Raw genomic sequence first — 25,549 nt, 5'->3', positions numbered from 1 at the left:
AGAAGAAATTGTTTATCTATGCCTGCTTAAACCTGCCCGCCGACACAACAGTAGGGTGGATATTTTGTTTGTTTTTATTGCTCTTGCTTAAAAGTTCAAATTTACATTACAAGTTGTATAGCTGTTTTCTTCACAAATAATGAGAAGTGTCTGTAAAAGAGTCTTGCTACAATTTATCTAATGATTTCCTATTGTGAAAAAACTAATCTACAAGCTGAGGTGTTGACTACACACAGTGTGATTCACAAGGACATCGTTTCCTGACAGCCTTCCACGGGTCCCCTCTGTTCAAGCTGTGTCAGAACCACACATTTCCAGTGGCTTATGAATCTTTGACTTTTTTTTGTCCATGGAAGATTTATGGGTCAAAAAAGTCAAGTGCGTGCGAAAGTGCGGTGTTAAAGGGCGGGCTGTTGTCCTGCCAACGGGCAGCACATGTGAGTTATAGCACCCGGTCACCTCTGTGGGGGGGGGGATAGGGCGAGCTGTCTGCAAAACATACAGCGACCAGGGGGCACACAGCCTCACAGCCTGGTTAAGACACATTCTCATGGAGAACATCGTGATCAACAACATACATGTGCCACAAAAGAACTTGATTTTAAGGTGGAATTATATTTGCCTAACGACTGTCCAGGCTGTTGCACAGTGAGAGGTCATTAATCTTTTTGAAACAGGAAGAGCCGGAAGGACTAGAAAGTGATAGAAGAAAGAAAAGAGAACTGATGGACAACTCAACCTGGTTCCTACAATACTTCACACGCACAAATATTTATCAAGAACAAAACAACTCATTAAAATAGAACTATTTGTCGCAGGACCTTAGTTTAACAAAAGGCTTCCGTTGACAAGCGTGTGATGGCTTTAACAGGAGCTCATAAATCGCAACAACAAAAGAGGGAAAATAGCAGATAAGAAGAGAAGAAAATGGTAATTTTGTTGAACAAAGTTAACAGACTGGAATAAAAAGGAGGGTGAGAATGGTGGACAGCTGCTGAAAAAACTACACAAAAATAGCACAAGGTCATCATGCCACGACCAATGTTGCAGACGCAAACCATAATTAACGCAACTGTAGCAAGCATGATTATGTCTGGGACAACAAACCCTCACATGGACCACAGAGTGATTTTGTCTGGCATTAAATCCTTCAGAAAAAGAGGAGTGGGAGATATAATTCTATGCAGTTTGAGCACCTTTTACCAATCTCCTGTGTCTCATTACAGAGAGCTGAAGTCATAGAGCTTCCAACACTCACACACCAGAGAGAAATGCTGTTTAATGGAAAGTGGTAAAATATGTGGATAGGAAGTTACTAATTGAAGAAGTCATGGCCAAAGGCACAAACATCGATAAAATAGATAGGGTAGGTTTTATTCTGGACCCTGTGAACATTTGCTTCCTGTTGTTTTTCAGTCGGTCATGCAAGCACGAATCAAATGATACATGAACATAACAGCACTACGCACAAGCTCTGAAACGCCTACAGGCAATTCAGTGAAAACTTTCAAACTGTATTCAAGTGTTATGTTGCTAATTTAAAGGTCTGTGCAGGAGAATAAAAAAAAAACATGCTTTTTACTCATTCAGAATAAGGGAGGATTTACCCACAGCGTTCACTAAATCTTAGCTTCAGAGGGAATCGTTATGCAGCAATTAGAAATGTAGTCATAATAGCTTGAATAAGTGTGCTTTGAGTGAGCTATTTGCAGGCATATGCTGTCCTTTTGTTTGGGAGTGATCATTATGGGCCCATTGGGAACAAGCAGATGTCATCATCTGCCTGGCAGAGCACGATGATGAATAACCATGGGGCAGCAGAGTTATGAGAGTCATAGGGAACCTATGTCACAGTGACAAAGTCGCACACGTCAGCTGGTAAAATAAACACATCATTTCTCTGAACATCAGCCCAACATATAGAGCATGATGGTGAGACAGTCTTTATGTGTTCCATTAATGGCGTGCTGGGAGTTTTTTTTTTCTGTCAGTGCCTTTCTGCTTTGTACCTCTGAGGGTTGGATTAGCGAGGTCCTGCTGTGTTTATAAGACATTCCTAAAACCCCCACATGGTTATTTTTTCCTGCAGATTCAAACCATCAATAACACCCATCCAGTAAACCATTCAGGAGGCAGTCATATTCACAAGTTTTTTAAAGTTTCCAGGTGTAGAAATCTACTTCCTGGGCACACACACCACCACCACCCTGATCTCCTTCTCCAACTCTTCCTCTGACTGACAGTTTCTCCTACCTCTGCCCAAGACCTTGTCCCTCCATTAAAACCCTATTCACTGCTTACCCTACAATTGGTGAAATAGTGTTGACGTGAAAACCATTACAAATGCATTTATTTTGCACATTTTCAGTAACTGACATCATAAATATTTGCAGACACCCCCCCATAAACACAGTGTTGCATTGCTGGGTTCTGACGCACAGTTCATGGCTGTCAACATGACCTAAACAAGCACACTGAGTAATAATCAAAACAATATCACCAGTCAGAAACCTGCAATCGGCTCCAGCACAAAATCCACACACACACACACACACAAAAAAGCCCATTTTCAACAACGGCTTTTAGCATAACGCCCTGAACCTCTGCTCCTCTCATCTCACACTGACACCGCTGCTTTGGGCTTGTTAGGTTTAAATATGAGAGCAGGGCCAAATCTAACAGTCTGCATCAATGTGATGAATCAGACGTAATAATATGCTTTGTACCATATAAACCACCATGTTTTGGAAGTTCTAAACAGAGCTGCCCTGTCACTTTCTTTTCCCCTTTCACATAAATAGCATGGTTTAGAAGAACACACAAAAAGCACAGGAAACATTCTAGAAGACAGACTCAAATCAGCTTTTGGAATCTGGACCAAACTGTGAGACTTATAAATGGATAATAATGGGATATATCGTATAGACACTCATGCCGAGTTACAGATATAAATATTCACATTTTAAGAGACCCATGCAACTGTAAACATGCGAAACATAGTCATAGTACAATTTGTTGAGACTTTCTAGTCTCTGTCTAGACAAATTAAAAGTCCATTTTAAAATCTACTTTGGAAGAAAATAGCATGTACATGCTTCATTAATGGAGAGCATAAAAAAATCAGATTTCCTCCCTTTATTCCTTGTTTCAGGTATGGTCACTGGCAAACAATGTTTTTTTTTGGCACAGAGAGAAACAAATTGAAATTTGGGAGTGAAATACAAAATTATTTTCTAAACAGCAGGGAGCAAGCACTCCAAGGAGACACAGCTAAACTCTCCAACAATGACTGCACCTGCTGAAAATGCATTTCCCCACTCATCCCAATCACCCCTGCCAGCCACCAAAAAATAGGAAATGAAGGCCCGAGGAGTGTGTAACTCACTGACGTCATGATGCAAGATTTTAGAAAAGATGAAGTCCTTCTGACTTTAAAAAACTTCAAACAGTACCCTCCGGGGGATTCAAGTGCAAAACATGCCTGGTGCCTTTAAACGCCTTAGTTGTTTGTGATAAAAAGTTTTTTTCTTCAGATCAGATGCATCCAAGTGAATTTACTGGCAATGATGAGTTGAAAAGAAAAACGACAAAAACAACAATTAGTGTGAAATGGCTGACAGTCATGTTGAGGTAAGAAGAAAATGAGGCATCAGTGAAGGAAGGTTAACCAAGAGGAGCAAACTGTCTGTGGCATTTAAAGTCAAGTCCTGAGAGAGATGGTCCCTCCACTGCCCTTTACTGGTTGGCTGCAAAACACATTGAAATTCCACCCACTTCAATATGAGTCAACAGCACCAAAGCCAAGTTTTAATCTTAAGAAATAAAGAGCTAATATAGACTAATTTTCATTGTTGTTATTATTTTAGTTTTTTATGTATGCACATAAATCAGATGTTGACAATGTGGCGATGCATGTCTGCACGTTGTGTGTTGTCTTAGCTGGTGAAGTCGGGACGTGATGGATGTGTTTAATATGTTGAGTGAGAAGAAGATCGCAAACTGTGTCTAAAAGCTAAGCTGCAGAAGCAGCTTTATGGTTAAATAACTGTAACCAGAATATCACTTGTCTTGAAGGGAAATTTCAAATATAGCGTAACAATAACTTTAATAGACAGTTACACGGTCATCGTAACAACTAGAGGGACGTTCTGAACACTTTTGTGGCTCCAGTGAGAGTGTGAAAATGCACCAAAGCACTTAAGGCAGTACTGGCTGAAGCTGCAAACCCTCAATTGTTAAAAAAAGAACAAAGACATGAACAAATCTGGAAATGTATAGCTTGTCAGACCTCTGCAGCCTGTTCCACATCTACACTAAGAGCTGTAGGTGACATTACCAGGGTAATTAACATAAGACTGATAATAACTCAGAGGCATATTTTCAATTCAAGGCTGCATCTTCTGAAGGACACAAACAATGACACCATGAGAGTGAGCAGGAAGGATGTGGACCTGAGAATCTTGTCGCATCACTTGTTCTTCACTGCTGAAGGGGGGGTTCTGTCTCAGAATTTTATGTGGAAGCCCTGAAAAACTGGAAACTGTGAAGGCCTCGAAGCCAAAGATTTTTTGAAAGTATACCCCTTCACCACAATTTGTGGAGTCCTCTGTATTCTCATGGGGTACAAAAAAACAGACCATCCCTGGCAATGCAATGAATCCTGATTTAGCTTAGGAGGGCTCTACAGGTGGATCCTTGTCAACGAGGGAAAGGTGTGAAGGGACTTCACACCTTTCTGTCACATTTTGAGGAACCCTCAAACTAGAACAGCCTTGTTAAACCACTAAGACACAATCAGTCTTTAAATGCAGCATCAAATTAGGCAACCCCTGAGGTGAGACACAACTAGAGTGCAGCTACTTATGAAAAAGACCTGGCAATGAATGGTGAACTGTCCTATATTGAAAGAAACAATAGAAAAGCAATTACTGTGTAATGTGACTGTACATGTGGCAAAGGTGTGGGCTTCCCGTAGCTCTGCTGCATGGACAATAAGAGTTTACAATAGAGCAAGGCTACTTGTTCCAGGACATAGCAAAGCTTTAGTATGTATGTGTATGAGCAACACAGTTTGTCTCCTGCTGTGAAAGAGTGATGGAGCCATTCAAACATCAGTTAAGCCTGATACCTACCATACACGTAGAGGATGTAGTCGTCGTAGGCCTCTCCAACAGCGTTAGATGCTACGCAGCGATAGGTGCCATTGTAGGACTTGTTGAGGTTCTCAATGTAGAGATCAGAGCCCGTGACCACAGCGTGAGGCGGTACCTCCTCCTCTACTCTCACCCAGTTGATCTGATGGGGACTGGAGAGCACAAATACCACACACATCACTCAGGCTCTGTCTATCCATGCTAGAAATCTGAAGTAAAGGTCAAATCTGAGATTGTCTGAGAGGGACCATTGGCAGGCCCTGTCTAATGATATACTTTCTACAGCATGCTAACAACTGGTAACATTTAAACGGTACACTGAAATGTAAAGGTTAGGGCGGCGTGAGGTTTGGAGAACATGGTAAATACAGTGGAAGTATACAGTATAAGTGATGCTGTGCATCCATCTGTGTGAATACTCACTGTGGTTTTCCTTCAGCAATACACGTCAAATCTAGATTATCTCCTTCTCTGGTTAAACCTTCAGGATATGTCACCACAATCTTCACTTCTGGTTTATCTAAAAATGAGAGACGAGTATTTACTCTACACCTGTAGCCAAAATAATGATTACTGGACAGTGAAGTGAAGTCTAAATGAAAGGAAAACAGCCAGGAGTGAAACATGTAGGAGGATGACATGATTATCCGACGTGCTCAGGTGACATCCAGTCAGTCTGCACTACCTTCCAGCCAAATGATTTTTTTCCCCTCCTTCTTATCAATGCTAGCCAAAGATTACCAAAATGTCAAGCGGTTCCAGTCAAGCTTTCTCTTTTTCCTTGAAAGGTCAGACAAAACAGTTATCTACCTGAAAAAAAAATTAATATTCCATACAGACTACAAAAGGGTGCCATAACCTTTCTTTGATGTTTAACAGTGTAAAGCAGTCTGTATTACCTCTTCCATCAATACACCTTTTACAAAACACCTAAATATCATTTGACACCTGAGAAAAACATGTTTTTGTTTCTCCTTTTAGTGACTGTATTTCAGTACTACTACACTCTAAGAACTGAATGTCAACTGCACAATAGATAGGGCAGTGAACACATACTGTGCAGCTATGACTCGAGGGTCACAGGGTCTACATAAAAGAGTTGCAACTACTGCAGTATAGTATAATGATTATATAGTATAATATTATACAGCTGTTTACATTATATTATAGCTTGTGTTGTGCATATTTAAGGGTGTGGTCACTCTGAGTGACAGGTGCCGTCCCAGCTCACTAGCTGTCTACACTCTTTGCCTATTTTCTGGGTCAGGAACTGCCAAAATGGCCGAGTTTCAAAACTGCTCTTCATCTGTGCTTGGTGTTACATACAGTTCATTGATCCTGACAACAGTCTATGGTTAGGTTAAAAGTACTGATGCCTTTCAGGCCACAGAAGCCATTGAAGCAATGTGTTAATGTCAGAAAGAAAAAACATATTTCCTTTTCCAATAAAAGAGACTCCACTCTAACTCACCACCTCCACTGCAGAGAGCTGGGGAAAACAGAATGTAATTAGCTCCTAATAATGGTGGGCCATAATAGTTGTTTCAGGTGGTTACGTTCTGTATTTACTTTTTTTACTCGGAGGCTCTACATCACATCTCTTTAGGAAAAGATCTTAACTCGCGGATGCACAGCAGAAGTCATATTCATTTAAATATGTGACCTCACAGATTGATGGTGAGATCTGACTCCAGATTAAGAGGCAGATTATAATGAATACAGTATTTATGTTGCATTTAGGACAGTTTCAGTAACATCTGTGTTTTTGCCATTATTTTCTGGTTGATTTTGACTAGGTAGACTCTCACTTCTCATCTCTATCTGGTGATTCTTAAATTTGTCTATTAGAGCCCAGGGTTGTGTTATTTTAGCTGCTTTGAGTGTAGAGGTGTTATTTAGGTGAAGGTAAAGCTTAGGGTTAGGGTTAGGGTAATAACATCTAAACATTTCAGAATATTTTGTGGCAGAAAAGAGGAGCATTCGTGTGTCTCCTTGAGTCTAAAAAGATCCTGTAGCAGATCCCTGTCAGCGGTCTCTGAGTGAGGTCTGTTTTCCATGTTTTGCAGTTTGTTATTACTTTTTTAAATTGTGATGGTTATCTTGTGGTGTCTTTGAATCATTTGAAATGTAGTGTTGAACCTGTGCACAGGCCCCAGAGTAAGAATCTGTCAACAAGCCAAAGCAAGGGACAGATCCTGGTCTGCTTTCATTAAATGGTGCAGTTTTGGGTCACTCACAGAGCACTTCCAAATGTCTTTGAGCCAGGAGGTCCTTTACAGCAGGGTGGTCAATGATGCAGTCCACCGGCACTCCATCATCCTCTTTGGTGACAGAAAATCTCACCCGACTGGTGACAGTAAACATCCTGTCATACATCTCTTCAACCTGAGTCATCTCACCTAGGAAACCGTCACAAGAAAAAAAGTTAATGGCTAAACAGCTCAAAAAAACAAACCAGAAATCCTGCAGGGTCACCAGCTGCTGTGGCTATAATGAGCAAACAGTCATAGCTATTATAAGCGCATAACCTGTCAAAGTGGAGCTCTTTCAGATGGCATTTACATTTAATTTATGATTGACTGATGTGATGCCTGAATGAGACTTTAGAGCATTCAGACCAGCCTGAGGCCTTCGATTCTGATGAGAGCGGTGAGGAGCGGCTGGGTCATATCAAACCTGATAATGAATGCTGCTGCTGCTGCTGGAGTTTTGAGCATTGTTGGGGCTAACCCTGCAGTAATCTGCTGCCCACTAGGCCCTAGGCTGTCAGAGGGGCATTCATTTAGAGAGCATTACAATGCCACAGGGGCATCACATTAGCCGCAGTGCTGAGTGTGATGGTTTACTCGCACTTAATGAAGTGAGGAAATAATTACAGCCCCACACTGACCTGCAGCACACTTCCATTCCAGCCTTGTCACAGGGGAACCCGGCTAGACTCAGGGAGGGCAAAACACTGTTGTTCCACAGTTGATGATCACCAATACACACATATGTGCCCTCTTGATGGAGATTAACCCCATGTAACACACACCCACCCACCTAAGACCTGCCTACATAAAATTTAAAGTACTGGGATCAGTAAATGGTCAGTGCACTTGAGGGCATTAAACTCCACCACTCTGCCAACTGCAGTAAGAGAGCAGCAAAACACACTGACCATTTGAAGAGAGTAATAACAGTAATAATCATAATCATGGGAGAAATAAAATAATAAGTGTGACACTGTGAAGAAAAGGCATTACAATAAAAAGCTTTCCTTTCAGAAACAGTAGCCAACTTGATATTTTGATATCACAGGATTTGGCCACCACACGCTCATCCACTGTTATACCGTACAGTGTTAACTGTAAAATACATCAAATCAACAGAAAGAAAGCACAGCATTAGCTCATCTCAAACATCTTTTAATTAGGCCAGAGTACTGCCAAATATCAGTCCTCATGAACAGCTGTATGGTCACTATGCAATCACAACACCAAAGCACAGCACATTAGACCGCATTTGTGAGGTCAACGAGGTCATTTCCGAGCACACCTGCCAGAAGCAGCACTCCGTGTGCCAAAGAGCTGGGTGAAGTGGAGTGTGAATTGGAGGAGTGTGGTGATTAGTCATTATTTTCTCACATATCCACACTAATTGCCCCCAAAACAACCACAGACCTACATGTAGACTGTGCAACAACAACAGCAACAATCATGTACGTTTACTGTATGTCACACTGGTCTGCAATCTCAGTCAGACTGCACAATGTAAGTTTGAAGTGTGTCACACTCCTCAGTGGATCGTTGCACTCTGATGTAAAGAGAAAGAAGAGGCTTTCGAAATGCAGCAGAACAATAAACAAGCTCTGGCCATACGGTAGTGCTCACACATCAGCCCTCTTCTTGGTTCTGGTGATGCCTCCTTCATGATTATGTTTTCCAGTTCAGTCCATTTATAAAGCCCATTCCTGTGAACGCAGTATCTCAAAATCATCTTGAGGATTTTCTTCAGATTTGGCAGCAATGTTCTCCCAAAGGGTGAGATATTGACAGTGAAAGGCTGCTGTGGTTCATTACATTTGTGTGACATAACAGGAAGACTGGCTCTAATGTTGGATGTGACTTTAAAGCAGTAATGTATAATAACATTTCATAAAATAAAATGACAGATTTGTGTTTCTGAAAGGTCAGCCTCACTGTAACATCATGCAAAAACACAACAATTCATTAGTTTAAGTGACGAAAATTAATGTAAACAGCAATCTGACAGGTCAAAAATTCTCCCTTTCTAAATAGCAGAAATCTGTAGACATTAACATTCTATTAAGTTCATCTCCACTGGTACTGTATGGCTGTTTCAGCAACAAGACAGCCTCATCATTTCCTCATCATACCTTCCTCATTAGAAGTGGCATAACGTGACCTCGCCCTGTTTGATGCAAAGTTTGTTGTCTGCACTATTGCTGATTTTGTGCAAAACCCAGCTGCCCATATCCAATGTCAAAGAGTTTCTACCAAATAAGCACCAGCCCGCCTTCTACAACGACCTCGTCTGCATGAAAGCCCCATGATGATGTGTGTCTCATTTCATCTCTGCACCGTGCAAAATACCAAAGGGACGAGCAAAACACATTCAAGGTCAGGGCGGAAAAAAAAAAGCACAGCTTGCACTCATCACAGAGTTGTCATGGGAAAAAACGGCCTTTAATTTGACTTCTTGTATTGCTTATTTTTTGTCACTAAAATATTTTAATCTTAAAAAACAACTGAATAAAGTGCTGAATCATGTTTTGAAGATCAGACTGATTACGGATGAATGGGGGCTGACCAGCGCTTGTCAATTAACAGTGTCGTCTAAGCCCACAATGAGGAAAACAAGTGTGGAGCAGGTCACAGAAAGACTCGAATATGAATGCAGAGGAGACATGAGAGATACAGCAGAGATGTCAAATCAAACGCTCTTGTGAGCATCGAGCACTGATCAATCCCAGTGCAATCAAGCATAGCCTCTTCTCAGGGTGACATTTTCTTTCAGTCAGTCTCTAACCCGAGTCCTCTGCCTGCCAACGCGCTGCAGAGCCGCCAGTGATCAAGCTGTTTCAGCACGGCTTAGACAGTCAACGGCTGGCATAAGTATTAGGAAAGCTGGCTAAAATGAAGATAATATAGATTTAAAACTCACCACGTTCACTGCAGCAGCATCAGCAGCACTGGGTGATATGTGCCTTGTTTGAAGAGAGATTTTCAAACTGTGAGGTGAATTTTGCAGCCCAGAAGGAGACATACGAGTAAAAGTGTGAGGTGAGACAGTTAAGTTATTTGCTGGCTGCTGATTTCTGGGCTAAAGTTACATAAATATTCAACTTTCGCTGTTTATCAAATTTGATTCTCCAGCTCTGAGACAGGGCTGTCATTCAAAATAAACATCTGTTATTCTGCTCATTACACTGCTCTCTTGTGTGACTGCACTGCAATAAGGAACTGAAAACTGTTCATTTGGCAGCTGCAGTGTACATCCATGTTCTCCCTTATACAATCTACAGTAACTCTATGCAGGTAAAACCTTGCTTTGATCTTTCAGATATAAAATGATTTACATCATAGAGGCCTAAATATGTGTTTAAAACCTTGTTCTGTGAGACCACAGCTTATCCTTAAGTCCAAGTGGATGTTGAAATCACTGCACAGCATGAACAGACAGCCTGAAAAACTTTCAGTTGAAGCTAATCAACTCTTTGGTGACATTTACATCACAAAACATTTATCCCCTAAGACAAACAAGGATGCTCAGCATTACAAGGTGCATAGCTTAGTTATCAGCCAATAGCAAAAAAGGCTAGCTCAAAAGATAAAGTGTTAAAGTATAGTTATAGTTAGTATAGTATAGTTAAAGTTAAAGTATACCTGTATGTTTGTATGTGTGTAATTTATCTATCTATATTCAATGAATTTTGTTTATGTGTCAGAAAATGAGTGAGGAAGGATGAAGGATACACTGTAAAAGAAAAAATCTTAAATTTGGAATAATTCATTTAACCCCTCAAGGTTGAGTGTAAATCTATTTTCAAGGTATTGAAATAAAAAATTAGAGAAAAACACTGAATAAGATTCTATTTGATTTGCTGATAACAGAATCCCAAAATGTTTTTTCCCTTGTGAATATTGATTGTGGCTGAATTTGAGATTGCGGCTTTAATGGCTGAGTGTATTTTAAAAACTTACATTTGAGCTGTTTTTCCACCTAAAAAATGTGATTATTTCTAATTAATATAAAAAATATTCAAGGTTTACTGGTTAAAATTTCCTTTTTAATCACCTGCATTTTTTAAAATTTAAAACATGAATGCAGCTGTCCAGTGAAAGAAATCACTTCCTGTACTGTTGAGCGGCAGCAGCAGCCTCCACTACATTTAAATAGTATTGCAGCTGTCATTTATGCTAACAAGCATTTTGCCACCTCGTGTGCTGAGTCTCACATGGGCCGTCCGTCCCATATACCTGCCAGCATGATGAATGGTCGCTGAACCAATCCAGCCAATTTCAAAGTGAGTTTTAAACTAGCAAGGGGACGTAAATACCAACACCATCAGAGAGATTCTATAAAAGCAGTGCGATGTGTGCTTCTTCTAAACACTGGAACTATAATGAATTGTTTAGCACGTCACATAATGAGAAGTGATCGGTGTTTCCTAGGGTACAGGAGGACGTGACTTTCTGGCTCTCTTTATATATCCACTGCCACTATGGATTAGCCCTTCTCAGCATGTCAGTGGCATTTCGCTGATCTAAACAACCCGTCGCCTCTCCCTCCTCTACACAACACTCCACAACTCATAAACAGAAATTGACTTGGACTCCTGTAGGGAGCACTGGAGGCACAGATGGCATTTAGCTTCAGATTCGCTCTTGTCTAAATATTTCATCTCTCAACAAGCCAAATGAATCCCCTCTATTCTAATACATATATAATTTGACAACAAGCTCAGAGACATCCACTCTGGTGTAAATAGGATATGACTAAAATGAATATCCCCCTTTGCTGTACAATAAAAATAGAATAAATAATTGACGACCCCTAATCATAACTGAAAGGTAATAAGGATTTTTACCAGTACAGATTATATACCTCTGTTTGCAGCAGCAGCCTGGCAGAAGGCTCTGAGATGAAGACAACAATGTTCATCACCATGTTTACCATGTACTGAAGTAAATGAATCAGCTTTATAGTTTTGAAAAACATATTCCAGCAGCAGTCGAGGTGCGACTAAATGCTCACGGTAAATATTTAAGTAATTTTAAATCGAAACCTTCATCTCTAAAATGAATATTACGGGATAAAAGTGCCTGTAGGCAAATGTTTCATTACATTTATGAGGAACATAACGTAGCAGCTCTTGCAGTTGTGAATGCACAGTTTGATCATTACATACTGTAGTATAAAGTAGTAGAAAGGAAGGGAGGAAAACACAGTCCTCCTCCAGCTGTATATGCCGGAAAGGATTATCTTCCTATACATGTCAGTCAACATAATCAGTACAACATGCATTAATGTTTCAGAGTAGAACTACATTTTGTTCACAGAGGAAGTGCCTCCAGAGACCAGGACTTGTAGGAAAGTGGACAGGCCTGCGGCATGTGAAGCAAACTGGGAGAGGCTGTTATTCCACTGACCTGTCAGTTCTTCCTCCCCTTTCATCCATCTGATGGAGGCGGCTGGCTTACTGCCAATGGCTGTGCAGGTGAGCTCCGTCTCGTTCCCCTCACTGACCACATCCTCACGGCTCTCGATGATTGGGCTGCCCGGTGGGACTGAACCGCACCAAAGGTCACAAAGACACATTTCAATTCACACAGATTAATTTATAACAACAACAACAACAACGACTATAATGATTATAATAATGTGTGTAAATAACTTCCTCAATATTAACATGATTAGGGCCGCTGTGGGGTGTAGAAGTGAGACATTTCCATAATGCTCTCAGTAAACTGAGTACGGCAAACCACAACTCTGCGACCTTCCTAACCCTAACCCAAACCCTAATGCAGAGCTAGGGTTAGGTTCTTGGCAAGTGAGACATTTCCGTAATGGTCTCAGTGAGCCAAATGTAATAAAGTTTGAACCACAACACTGTGACCTTCCTAACTCTAACCCTAACCTTAGTTTTGACCCTAATCCTAATCCTGAGCTAGGGTTACCACCTTGGACTAGTTTATATCCGCAGGATCTTATAGTCTTATATACTCCCAATAGAACACTCAGATCACAGGAGGACGAGCCTTTAGCTATCAGGCACCACTACTATGTAACCAGCTTCCAACTTGGGTTCTGGAGGCAGACACCCCCTCCACCTTTACCTGTTATTTCTCTCACTCTTTCATCCTCTCTGTCCTGTCTACCTCTTCTTCTCTTCCTCTACCTGCCCAGCTATCAGCAGGAAGGTTCTTTCTTATGAGCCGGGTCCTGTTCAAGGTTTCTTTATGTTAAAAGGGAGTTTTTCCTTGCCACTGTTGCTCTTAAGTGGGTTCAGGCTCTGGGTTTCTGTAAAGCACCTTGAGATAATTCTGACTGTAAAAAGCCCTAAATGAATGAAACTGAATTAAATGTAATGTGCTGTAATGTGATGCCTCTGTTACAGATGTATATGTGACTACAGCCTATGGTTACATGGTGTAAAAACAGAATAAGGAACAGTTCTCCCTCAGCCTCTGTATTAGTCATCACAGCAAACTTACTGAACTCCTGTTACTTGAAAGCAAGAAAGTCAGTGGGGTGCTCATTTCAAGGACTCTTCAATGCAACCCTTGGTTCAAAAATACTGCAGCTAGGTTTCAATTGTACAACTAGAGTAATTACTTTAAAGTGCTTTTAATTCCTTTCAATCCCCCAGGATGTCTGCATGTATAATAAAGCTTAACTAGAGTAATTTCACTCCAAAGCATCAAAGTGTGGCACAGCTGACTCTCAATAGGGAATCGTTTGGAGCAGCCAAGTCAACATTCACCGGGATTCACAGAGTCAACACAGCTGCCAAAAGCAGCGCGGTCTGAGCCATCAGTTTCAGCATCTGCTCCTTTTCGTTATGCTGTTGAGCACCGTGAGAGCCTAATTGGCTGACATTTTGTTTCAGTTGCTAAAGATAACAGGATCAAAGATTACTATTATTTCATATTCACCATTTATAATGGAGTGAAATACAATGAAACAGAGTGTGTGTCTGTGAGGTTCACACATGAGTCCTCACACCTACCCAGGACAGTGATGTCTGCGTAGGCTTCCTGAGGAGGATCTGTGTAGAGCTGGCACACATAGCGTCCCTCATCGGAGAGTGACACATTGGACAGAGACACCCGCAGTTCGTTGTCAGAGAAATTCACCAGCTGGAACCGGCTGTCCTTGAGAGCTGTGGGGATACATGTGAGACAGAGACAGTGAGGCTACAGAGCACAGGGACACGGGCATGAGACACGTTGTGAGAGGGAAAAGGGACGAGGGGAGAAAGTGGAAAGTGGTGAGAATGAGACAGAGAGGAAGGAGGAAGGCGAAGGAGACACCAGGAGAAAATGAGAGAGAGGAGGATGAGAGAGCGAGGAAGAGAGTGCTGCCCTTTTGTGGGCTTTCTCCTTAATTGAGTAAAAGAAAAGTGGGTTTCAAAATGATTCATACAAGTTGATTTATAAAGTAGCTTTACAGTCCACAGAGCACCCGCAAAGACAGGGAAGTGTGAAGAGTGCTCATGAGGACTCCTAACAAGCTAAGAACTCTTAAAGTGGGCTGTGGCTGGTCATGGGTGGATGCGTCAAACTCACATATTCTAGAAAAAAGGGGAGAGGCATTCAAACATACATAATGAATTAAATCGCAGCGTGGAGGTAGAGAGGCTTGATGCCCGAAACTCGAAATCAAAAGTAGCCAAGAATCTGTATGTATCGGTATAGATTGGCTGGATTTTTCTTTTAATGTCATCAAACTAGGTTAGCCATCTCTCTGAGTTTCTACCCGCTGCTTTTGATTTGGGTCAGCCCTCATCCCTGAGCACTCTTTTACATAAACAGCTTTGGTTGATTTGATTGGGAGCCCTTTTGATGTTTTGACCTGCCTTCTTTATCAAGTCCTCTCTCTGCATCTGTCGAGCTAACGAACTCCATTCAGCCCCTGTTTAAAGCGCTGAGAGTTTATTATTCCCATCAGGCTTTACACACTTAGCATCATGATCATTACCCGAGGTCTCGGGGCAGTGTCAACATGAAACCTTATCCCCCAATATAATTTGAGAGCTCTTTGGAAGTCTCTCCTCAAAGGGAAACAATGACACTGATGCACTTTGAGAGCTGAAGCACCTGCGAGGGAGGGAAACCCTTCAACATCTGAGATGCAGGATTTATACCATGTTGTTTCATAACCAGCTGACTGCTTACATAACAGCATGAAAGGTGTGCACCAAAATATGCCTATTCATTAGTGTTTGATGGTTGTCTAAGTGGATCTTTTGGTTCATAAAATAAAAATCTGTATATATAGTTATGAAATAAAACACTTGGCTTATAAAACAGGCCCAGTTTAAAGATTGTTTATAGACTGGTGATGTGTCCAGACAGTACTCCTCCTCTCACCCATTGACAGCTAGTCCCTAAACCTGCTTTGTTCTACAGCTTGTGGGGGATAATTCAGGTAAAGGACTGGATGGATGGTTTATAAAACAGCCATTGTGCAAACAGAACAATAAAAAAAAATAAAAATTCAAGTCAAACACAGAATCTTACTGGCCACTCGAAAAAAAATAGCTATTCTCTTTGGCACGTTGTTTTGATTGACACGTCAATATAAAAATAATGATTATAAATGCTTTAAGATTTAATACCAGCTTGCCAGAGCCTTTGACCCTATGAAGGGGTTTGATGCTGAAAGGAAAGTCTTTTGGCAGAGTTTCACTTTAAACATAAAATCCTTTTGTTGCACAGTCAGACAACTCCTGAGGAGTGATAGCAGTGAATAAATAATGGTGTTCTATTGCATCACCATCCAAAGAGGTCCAACCTTCACTGATAAAGGCTCATTTTTCCCATTTCAGATGACAACTCTGCCAAATTGCATGTCATTTCGCATATATCTAGCAGAATAAATGGCTCATCCTAACAAGACTCGCTCGGCTTCTACCTACGACATAATTCATCTTTATTTGCTGCAGCAGAAATTTGTTTATATGGCCTTCGCTGGTACTGTAATGCTGCTATCGTTCTCGGTGTTTGTGTGCATATCTGTTCCTCCGGCTGCCGCTTTACTCGTAGCTGCTGTTCTTGTAGCTCCCGGTGTGTCCCCGTGTCACTGCTGTTTACTTCCTTGTATACAAAGATCTGCCACTGTGTCGGGCGGCCCCGTTGACAGGTAACAATGCCACAGGCTGAGGGGGGTCCCTGCAGAACCAGAAGTCCTTTAGGAACACAGCCTAGAATAGCGCTGCCATGGGGGTTCACCAGACCCCATTACCAGAAACACAAATACACAGCAGCAGCTCGGTGACACTTTAGCTTCCCGTCAAAAAGTCTGACATATATTCACATCTAATTGTACATAAACAAAACAGTTTGTTTTTTGTAATTGACAAAGGCAGAACATTGACTTAGCAGAGGAAATGATGGAGCAGCTCAATAAAGAATAAATCGAAAAGGTTGTCTTAACAGTTTTAACAGTAAAGAGCTGATATTGAGTGTCCGTATGATGTAAAAGCTAATTAATTGTTGTTTCTTTTCTATCTTCCTCCTTGATGTGAGAATATATATGTTGAGGTGTACAGCACGACATGATCTATACACTTTGCATCAGTCCATTTTTCTCTGCCACATTCTGCGGCAGCTTTGGGTATTTTGTACAAATACAGTGAAGATGTGTACTCAAACTCCCCTGATGCTCTTCGCGAGTAAGAAACTGGAACACACATCTCACTACCTCCACTTGTGAAACAGCTGCGATGCAATATAGACTGAAATAAAGGGTGTTTCTCGTTCACCTTGAATTTTGGCTCAGATCCCAGATACAAACAAGTAAAAAAAAGCAGAAACAAAACCTTGGTTCAAAGTAGAAGTAGCCCATATGCTCATGCATAATCATAATGTTCAATATCCTAATCTAAGAGATTATCGTAAAATCGAACACTGACAAGGACACAAAAGTATTCCCATTATGGCAGCACTGTGAATTATCTCATATTAATCTTGCAGCATTCTGAGCTTAATGACTTGTGTAAAAGAGCCAGAAAGTCAAGGACAGATGGAATCATGTTTGCACAGGAAATCTAACGTAAAGCTGGAGCTGATCTTGCACTGATATCGGATACCTTCACGGAAAATGCCAAAACCATGGCGACTACAGGAGGTAGCTGTAGCAGCAACACAGTGTTACAGATGTAGCATGTAGCCGAGATAATGTAGACACAGTATTTCAGTGGATTAAAAGCTTCATGCCATATTTTTTAAATCAGTTTTTCCTTTTCTTTTCTCCCTTCTTTTTAAGGCTGCTTAACCTGCAGCTATTTTTAACTGATCTTCAATTTAGTTGATACAAAAGAAAACATTAGCATTGTTTGAAGAGCATGAAATAGACTTTTTTGATTAAAAAACTAATGATTATATTTTGTATTCCATCTTTAATATACATATATATATATATATATATATATATATGTCTTTATCTTATCTGAATCAAAAATTATTGACGTTTGCAATTTTCTTGAAAAAGCATGTCTGACTCATATACTGATACAATTTAAATTCCTCCTAACCCAACAGCACTGGACAGCAGAACTCTTGTAGAGTGTTGAAGCTGACCAATCAGAACAGACTGTTGTTAGCAGATAATTCTGCCTTTGTGCTGTATGGTATATATGTAACCAGCTGAAAGGCAGAATGCAGCATGGAGGCCAATGACCATACAGAGTCTATTTTTTATTTGTTGCATGAGTCAGTGTTGAATAAACAATCCCTACGCTCTGCTTGGGTAAAGACAGATGCAATTAGTGGCCGTGATGGCAAAGAGTCACTGAAGACAGAGATACAGCGGAAAATTGGTGCATCCAAACGTTTCACCCAGGAGTGACTGCTGATTATAGCCCTTCTCATTGTAGACAAAGGAGTAAGAGTTTAAGAGTAACCAGAGTTTTGGGGGATTTTCTGTCTTTATTATAGAATACAATGGAGAAACAGACAAGAAGAAAATAGGTGCAGGGAGGACTATTATCTCAATTTATGGGGCGTCACTCATCCAGGTGAGCTATCTGGGGTTCCATTATTAATGCTAAAACTATAGAGGCATGAAGCTACAGTATTTTTAAAAGATACTTTTCTTGAAAAATGAACTAGTGTATAAGGCAGACATTGGATTATATATAATCCATCCATCTAAAGTTATTGTACACCAACCACAAGCAAGCATTTTAAGATATCATGCTTAAAATTGAGTGCGATGTGGTTAACATTGCATCACTTACGTCTAACATCTTTGAAGTAGATGGTCTGTCTGTTAGGGTTGAGTAGCTGGATGACGGAGTCGTCGTTGTTCTTCACCCTGCAGCTGATGGTGGCCATTTCCCCCTCGATCACCGACACATTGTCGGTTGCCAGGTTCTGACCTTCGACTTCACAACACAGGCAGAAAAACAGAGGAACAGATGACATTCTTTTTAATGGGAAAACCTGCTTTCCTGTCTGGATATATTTACAGTCTATGAAATATTTATCTTTCCTACAACTGGGACTGCATGTCAACACACGCGCAGTGTAAAGATACGTGAATAGGCCGTGTCGATCGTCTGTTTGCAGCCATGTCTAATCCTTTTAATATAAGAGCCATGTGCAATGTTTGTCACTATTGATCTCCCCCAGCTCAGAGTGGGCCCTGTGAGTCAGTGCCAGATGGGCTGTAAGCTCTACTGCCCACGAAGGTAGAGAGAGAGGAGAGGGTAGGAAGAAAAAGAGACAAAGAACGAGTGTAAGAAAGTGGCAAGTAGTAGATATGGGCGGGGTGGAGGAGGTGAGGAAGAGAGGGGGAGTTAAACAGAGCTCCGGAGAACAGAGAGAAAAAAAAGAGATAGGCGAGCCGAGCTGGATGCTGTTTATGGTTAAGCTTTATCAGAGCCCTCCATCTGAGGTTCCATGTGACCAATGTGTGCTCAGTGTGCTCAGCGGTTCTGTTCTGTATCTCCAGGAATAAAAGTGCTGTAAGCATCTGAATCACTCTCTGTACACTGGCATTGTTGCCACTGACAGACCCTGGACCTTGTCATCGTAACTTACACCTCACACCAATCCCTCTGCACACAAAACGCCTGGCTTTGTTTCCACTGCCTTCACAGAAAAAGAGGAAGGAAATCAAAAGTCACCTTGTGCTATATTTATCTGGCAGCAGCCAAAAAGAGTATACGGAGAAGGGAGAATACGTTTTAACGTCTCAGATTCACACCAGTGGAGGAACAACACTCTCAGCCACAGCCCCAAGAAAACATCAAAAGCACATTTGCATGCCCGGGTTGTCAGACACCTCAATTGCGTTCTGACATTTACAAAGTGGAGGGGAAAAAAAAAAAAAAAAAACGCCTGCATTTTCAGATAGTGATAATGGGAATAGACAGGCAAACTAACATGATTCAGAATGAACTCTGTGAATGCGGCAAGCAATAAGAAATTAACCTCCTGTGGAGAAAAGCTCCTTAGACCTGTCTGATGCAATGAACTACCCATTTCATTCCACTGCCAGGGCTCAGCTTCAGGACAAAAGGAAGGTAACAGGTAAAGACAGACAGATGATGTCCAAAAAGTACACAATGCTGCACATTACAGTTTTAAAGTAAATCCACCATGATGATATATGTAGTTTATATTTACTATTTGTTGGTGTGATTGAGATTAATGGAATAAAATAATACTGTAACATAGAGAGAATTTAATAAAATGAGCCATAAAAAAATGAATGACACATTTTTTATATTTACATGTTCATAGTGTAAAATGCAGTGACTTGTAAATCACTCTATATACTCACTCTATATTTAATTGTAACACAAGGACTCTCATAGTTTTACTTCATTAAGTCCCCGTTCACACTGGATAAAGTCAATCCAGCTAGAGTAGGATTGAATCCAGATAGCCTTTAAGGTGGATATGTTCAGACCTATTTTCAAATCTGGCTATTACATACGCATGTCCGTTTGTTGTCCTCCAAACCGCTAGGTGGCGCCTCACAATATACAGAGTCCTTTCAGGCCTGTGCGTTGTGCGTTATTTTTTTGTCCTGTGTCGCTCGTTTTTTCATTTTTTTCAGTTCAAAAAGCAGTTTATTCCTTTGTAGCCCTGTCAAAATTAAACTCGGGGCAAAGCTGTCATACTTCGATGGTTGTTTACATATGACTTTTGTACAGAACCAAACTCAGAAAAAAACTATCTGGATATATCCAGATACGGCCCGAATCCAGCTCTAGCCGGATTGATTTCCCCAGTGTGAACAAGGTCTAAGAGTCATCTTCAGTGACAAGTCCTGCAGTAGACTTGTCACCCCTCACAGAGCCCTGAACTCAACATCATGGAGTCAGTCTGGGATTACGTGAAGCACACTGAGACGGCCTAAATCCACAGAGGTTTGGAACAACCTACCTGCCAAGTACTAAAACTGTGTGCCTCTACAGAGTTCATTCACTTTTGCACAGTGTTCAGAATCAAGTCAATATAAATGTAATTCTGGGTTTGTTCTGGTGATTTTGTAAGCTTTACAGGGAGTTATTATTCACACAAAAAGCCCACATTAAGCCTTAATAATAGCTTTTAAACTCATATAATAATAACTGTTCAGCTTTTTCTTCCAAATCCTGTAATTTGCTCCTGGCCTGTTAGCAGCATGGTCTTGTTCAGCACTGGGAAAGAGTAAGAAGAGAGAACTATTACTTTCTTTCTTTCCACATAAGTTGTTTAATATAGGATTATAATGTAATTCATCAAATGAAAATAAGTGATATCAAGCCAAGCTCTCCTCAGCACACGTAGCGCTGCAGAAGATGAGGCGAAAGCGCTGGTGAAGTGTTTTGATGTCTATTTTATTTCATCGCTGTAAAAGTAATATATTTGGCAGTCAAAACAGCAACATAGAGCAGCCTCAAAGCAAGGTTATTCTGCTCCCAATCTGTTGGACTGAGAGAAAGGCAACGTAAAAGATAAATTCTCCATAAGGTTTTGCAGCCCCAAGCAAGGTTGGTCCCCCTCCAATATCCTAGCCTAGGCTCATCTCCAATTCAAAACACACATAAATAACGTCGCTGTGATTAGCAATCCCATCAAAGTGAAAACAGGCCATTTTGTGAAACATGGAGGGTTTTTGCAATTGAAGTAAACATTTTCAATTGCCTCGGCATCCTGGTCATGATTGGGTGCAAATGAGGAGAGGCAGTCATTAATTCTGGGAGGTGGGTGGGGATGGAGTGGGGGGAGGGAGTGGGGGGAGGGAGTGGGCAAAGGCATGGCACAGATGACTGGCTGATAAATTCACACTCATTCCAGCAGCTGTCTGGGAGAGTAAAGTGCCTGTATCTCTACACATGGCTGCCCTCCTGTTCCTGCATCACAACATACTGAATGAAACAGTCGGAGGGAAATACAGACCTTCAAAAAGTCTGTGCGCTCTCCGAGGGGATGTACAATCTGGCATGGAAGTGTCTGGCACGGAGGCTCAGCTCATCAGCCGTACTCAAAATGCAAAACGGCACCAGCCCTCCGACCAATTTTAACAAAAGTTGACGAAATCAGGAAATATCAGTGGACTGACTCCTCCATTAGAAGTTCGGAGACAGGCACCTTTTGAATCAAGTTGGCTCTTTCTTTGAACTTTTCTGTCTTGTTTTCACATCAAAAGACATGAAAGGGGCAGTAAAAAGCAGGACAGCCAGCCCCCAATTCCTCTCCCTTGAGTCGCTGCTGTCTGCAGTAGTCGTGTCCTTTCAAGGAACAAGCAGGACTATAGACAGTCATTAACAATAAAAGTTTCTCCCTCTCCTTCTCTGATGCTGCCTTTTTATTCTTTATCCCGCTCAGTCATTAAATCCTGATCCTCATGATGAAATGCTGTTTTAAGGATGTTCACAAGTAAGAAAGCTTGTGTCTCTGGGTATAATTAGCACTGTGCCATTTCTCATAGACCCGTTGCATTGAAAAGGTTTCAAAAATTTTATACCCACTAATTTGACCATTTTTTTTAACAAAAAACTAAAGATAAGCTCTCTTAGAAGCTCTCTCGGTGTACCCGGTTGTATAATGATGCTGCAACACAACTAGAAAGTAAATCATTTACTGACTGACGTATAACAAGGTGTACTTCTGAAATAAAACTGTACTGACTGAGCACAACCTCATAAACTGTGAGAAAGGTTGTTTTCATTTTTTAATGAATTACCTCACTTGCTTTCGCCAAATTACCACCATATAAATATATTATATTATATGTCTTTGCTTCATTAGATTCATCAAGTATTCAGGGATGTATGTGATGAATTCTTCATGTCCTAGAGTTAGAACATTTTAGACACTGCTAGCAAACTAGCAAGCTAGAAACTAACCAGCCTGTCCTTACCAGGAGAACGTGACATAATGTTCATGTTTCAGTGCTTGAAAAATGCACATATGTGGGTACTTCTCTAGCTGCCTGTCTGTGTGTTCATGGGGACAGAGATATGCCTCAGTGAAAACAAAACTTGCGGTTTCAGGGGCCTTGAACCACTACGTTGCATACTGTACCTGGACTCTTGCACCTTTACGGGTCTCATGTTCAGAGGATGTTGGGCAACACAATCATATGTTCTGTAAATGTAACCGCGTTTGTTGTGCAATATGTCTAAATGTTCTGTTAGCATAAACGTGACCATGTGTCATATATGGTGGTGAATTATCAGCCATGTTTTTTTGTGTGAACATAACACAACCTGGACCATATATGTCTATAAGATTCTGAGGTTTTATGGATAATTAAAACAACAGCTTTAAATCTGAGATTTACTTTAAGTTTGCCTCTCTGAGAGAGCAAATGTTTGTACCATTGCTTTCATTGGGTACATTAAGGTCAACAATGTTGATGTGTTATTTTTTGTGTGGTGCGGTCTACATGATGTGCAGTCACATTAACAGGTGGCAACAAACAAACAATTGTGTCAACACATTGCCAAGGACATGCACAGACAAGAGATTTTTAATGAAAGAGAGACGTCCACATCCAGAAGTGGAGAAAATATGTAGACAAAGAGGCAGAAATAAGCCATGCAGGAAGCTTAGAACAACATCCACTCTCACATTTGGCAAAAAATAAAAAACAAATAATTGACCTACAGTCTGAATGACAGGTTGTGTCACCTTTGGCAGTTTGGCTTGATGCAGACAGTCAGGATATCTGTACTCTTTGACCGTCAAATCATCAGTTCATTTCTGAGTCCTTGATTTCACACAAAGGCAGGCAAAAGATGCCTAATCATTAGGATTATTGATTTCTCTGGCCAAAAAGATCACTGCAGAAATGTACCAGAGGTAGTGTGTTAGCTAAAGAAGACAGACTCTAAATGACTTTATCCCACTGACTCATTTTCAAACCCTGTAAAGTTTTTTTTTTAAATGTGCTGCATTGAGAATATCATCCTAAAAAGCTGAGGTTAAATCTCTGTGTCACCACTCCAAGATGTGAGAAGGAGATAAGAGAGTAAAGAAACAGCATGGAGTGAGTCAGTCCTAGAATTAAAAGAATTAGAATAATGATAAGGAAAATGTAGGTCAGGACTCATATTTCATTCCACTTTTAACTCTGCATGGCTGCTTAGCTGCCATACTCTGACAAGAAGTGCTCATATGTTCGAATGGGGTGTTTGACGTTTAACATTACAAGAAAAAAACACTTTCAGGAGGATGAGGACTTACTAATGTGGTGGAATAGAGTTGTTGGAGACATTCAGACATGAGATACAGCAGCAGCACCCAGAGCAGAAGGAAAAATACTAAAACATGTATTTTATTTTTCTTTCTTTCTAAATGATAATATGGTCCTTAGATGCATGTTAGCCAACAGAGAAGACAGGGACGCATTTGAAAGCTTGAAAACGTGAGGAGATTAGCAAACGGTTAATTTTCAGAGGATGAAATGTGTTAAAACTGCAGAGAAGAAATCAAAAGTCTTTAAAAGGAAATGAAATCTGTACATGTGGCAAAATGTTGACTGGAGTATTACAGCTAAAAACGGTGGATCAGTGCTGGTGAATGCACCGTTACCTCTGCCTTCCTGCAAAGAAATACCAAACATAACCAGCCATTCATGTAAATATGCACAGATGAACAGACTACGATGGACAGCCAATCAACAGATACAGACAGAAGCAAGCGCTTCCAAATGAACAGCAGGTGGCAAAAAAAAGAAAGAAAGAGTACCTGTCAGGGTTTCAGCAGCTCCTGTTGCAGCGCAGGCAAAGATGAGAGCAGCAGACAGAGAGGGGAAAAAAAAGAAGACAGGTTGTGAGCAGACAGGATGTAAGCAGAGAGCCATATTTTCACTGGAAACAAAAAAAAATGAATTCATAATTTCTAAGTAGGCATGTTAAAATTCATCAAATACAAACTCCATATGCTATTTTTGTATTTTTTCCACAATTAAGAACAATACAGAAGCCATCGTTATGAGTAAGTTCTACAAACCAGTCATTCATTTTTTCCACAGGTGTGTGTGATCCTGACATAATGATCCATTTTCCTGAGTGTTACATTAATATGGAGGAACAGAGGGAATATGCAGACTTTCTTTTCTCCCCCCCCTCATGTCCCTGATTGAGATTCCAGCCAGCCCCACTGAGGAGCAGCCACTGCCTGGAGACGCTCCCCTGGGAGCCGTGGTGTATCCTGGAGAAGAGAGCACCCATTCGGAACGGTGCCCACCCAAACTGGCATCTCGCAGGGCATGGGAGACTGGCGTGTTCCCAAGTCCCTGCAGCATTGCTCAGGGCCTGTACCCTCGGGAGAGCTTCCATCATTCATTGTCTGCTATTCATAAACAACCCCCCCCCCTCTTCCTCCTCATCCTCTTCCTCTTCTCCTCTCCTCTCCTCCTCACTCACACTTCCTTCCTCCCCTGCCCTCTGCTGCAGATCTACATTTTTATATTTCACACACCATCTTTTATTATATTGACATTTCACACAGACTTTGGGGCTCTTCTTTTGCTGCTGCGGCTGTGAGCAATGGGAGCTTCAAGTGCCAGCCGTACTGTATGTTGAACTGACTGCTTGTCTCACTTGTCATTGCCGGCGTAATAAGGGTGTAAGGTATGACACATGTCCTTGTTACACTCCTTTGTGCATTTTCAACGTGTCAGCAATTCCCTCAGGACAAAAAAAAAGTGTGAGTGACAAA

At 41.1% G+C, this 25,549-nt stretch overlaps 1 protein-coding gene across 3 annotated transcripts in view; it reads right to left on the bottom strand.

Moving 5' to 3' along the window:
• Positions 1 to 25,549, bottom strand: part of cadm1b (cell adhesion molecule 1b) — a 129,160-nt gene that overhangs the window by 14,106 nt on the left and 89,505 nt on the right. Inside the window, exons 2-8 of one of the 3 annotated variants that reach the window (XM_028419751.1) lie at positions 24,575 to 24,595; positions 18,622 to 18,768; positions 14,389 to 14,541; positions 12,809 to 12,946; positions 7,391 to 7,552; positions 5,577 to 5,673; positions 5,133 to 5,305 (exon numbers count right to left, since the gene is read on the bottom strand). In XM_028419751.1, coding sequence (XP_028275552.1) covers positions 5,133 to 5,305; positions 5,577 to 5,673; positions 7,391 to 7,552; positions 12,809 to 12,946; positions 14,389 to 14,541; positions 18,622 to 18,768; positions 24,575 to 24,595 — 891 coding nt within the window. The remainder of the gene's footprint in view (positions 1 to 5,132; positions 5,306 to 5,576; positions 5,674 to 7,390; positions 7,553 to 12,808; positions 12,947 to 14,388; positions 14,542 to 18,621; positions 18,769 to 24,574; positions 24,596 to 25,549) is intronic. The other 2 variants (XM_028419753.1, XM_028419752.1) reach the window with 2 other exon arrangements.

Source organism: Parambassis ranga, chromosome 13 (assembly GCF_900634625.1).
Source record: "Parambassis ranga chromosome 13, fParRan2.1, whole genome shotgun sequence".
NCBI classification, from domain to species: domain Eukaryota; kingdom Metazoa; phylum Chordata; class Actinopteri; family Ambassidae; genus Parambassis; species Parambassis ranga.
The sequence above is the reverse complement of the archived record's forward strand: the minus strand, read 5'-3'. Positions and strand labels throughout refer to the sequence as shown.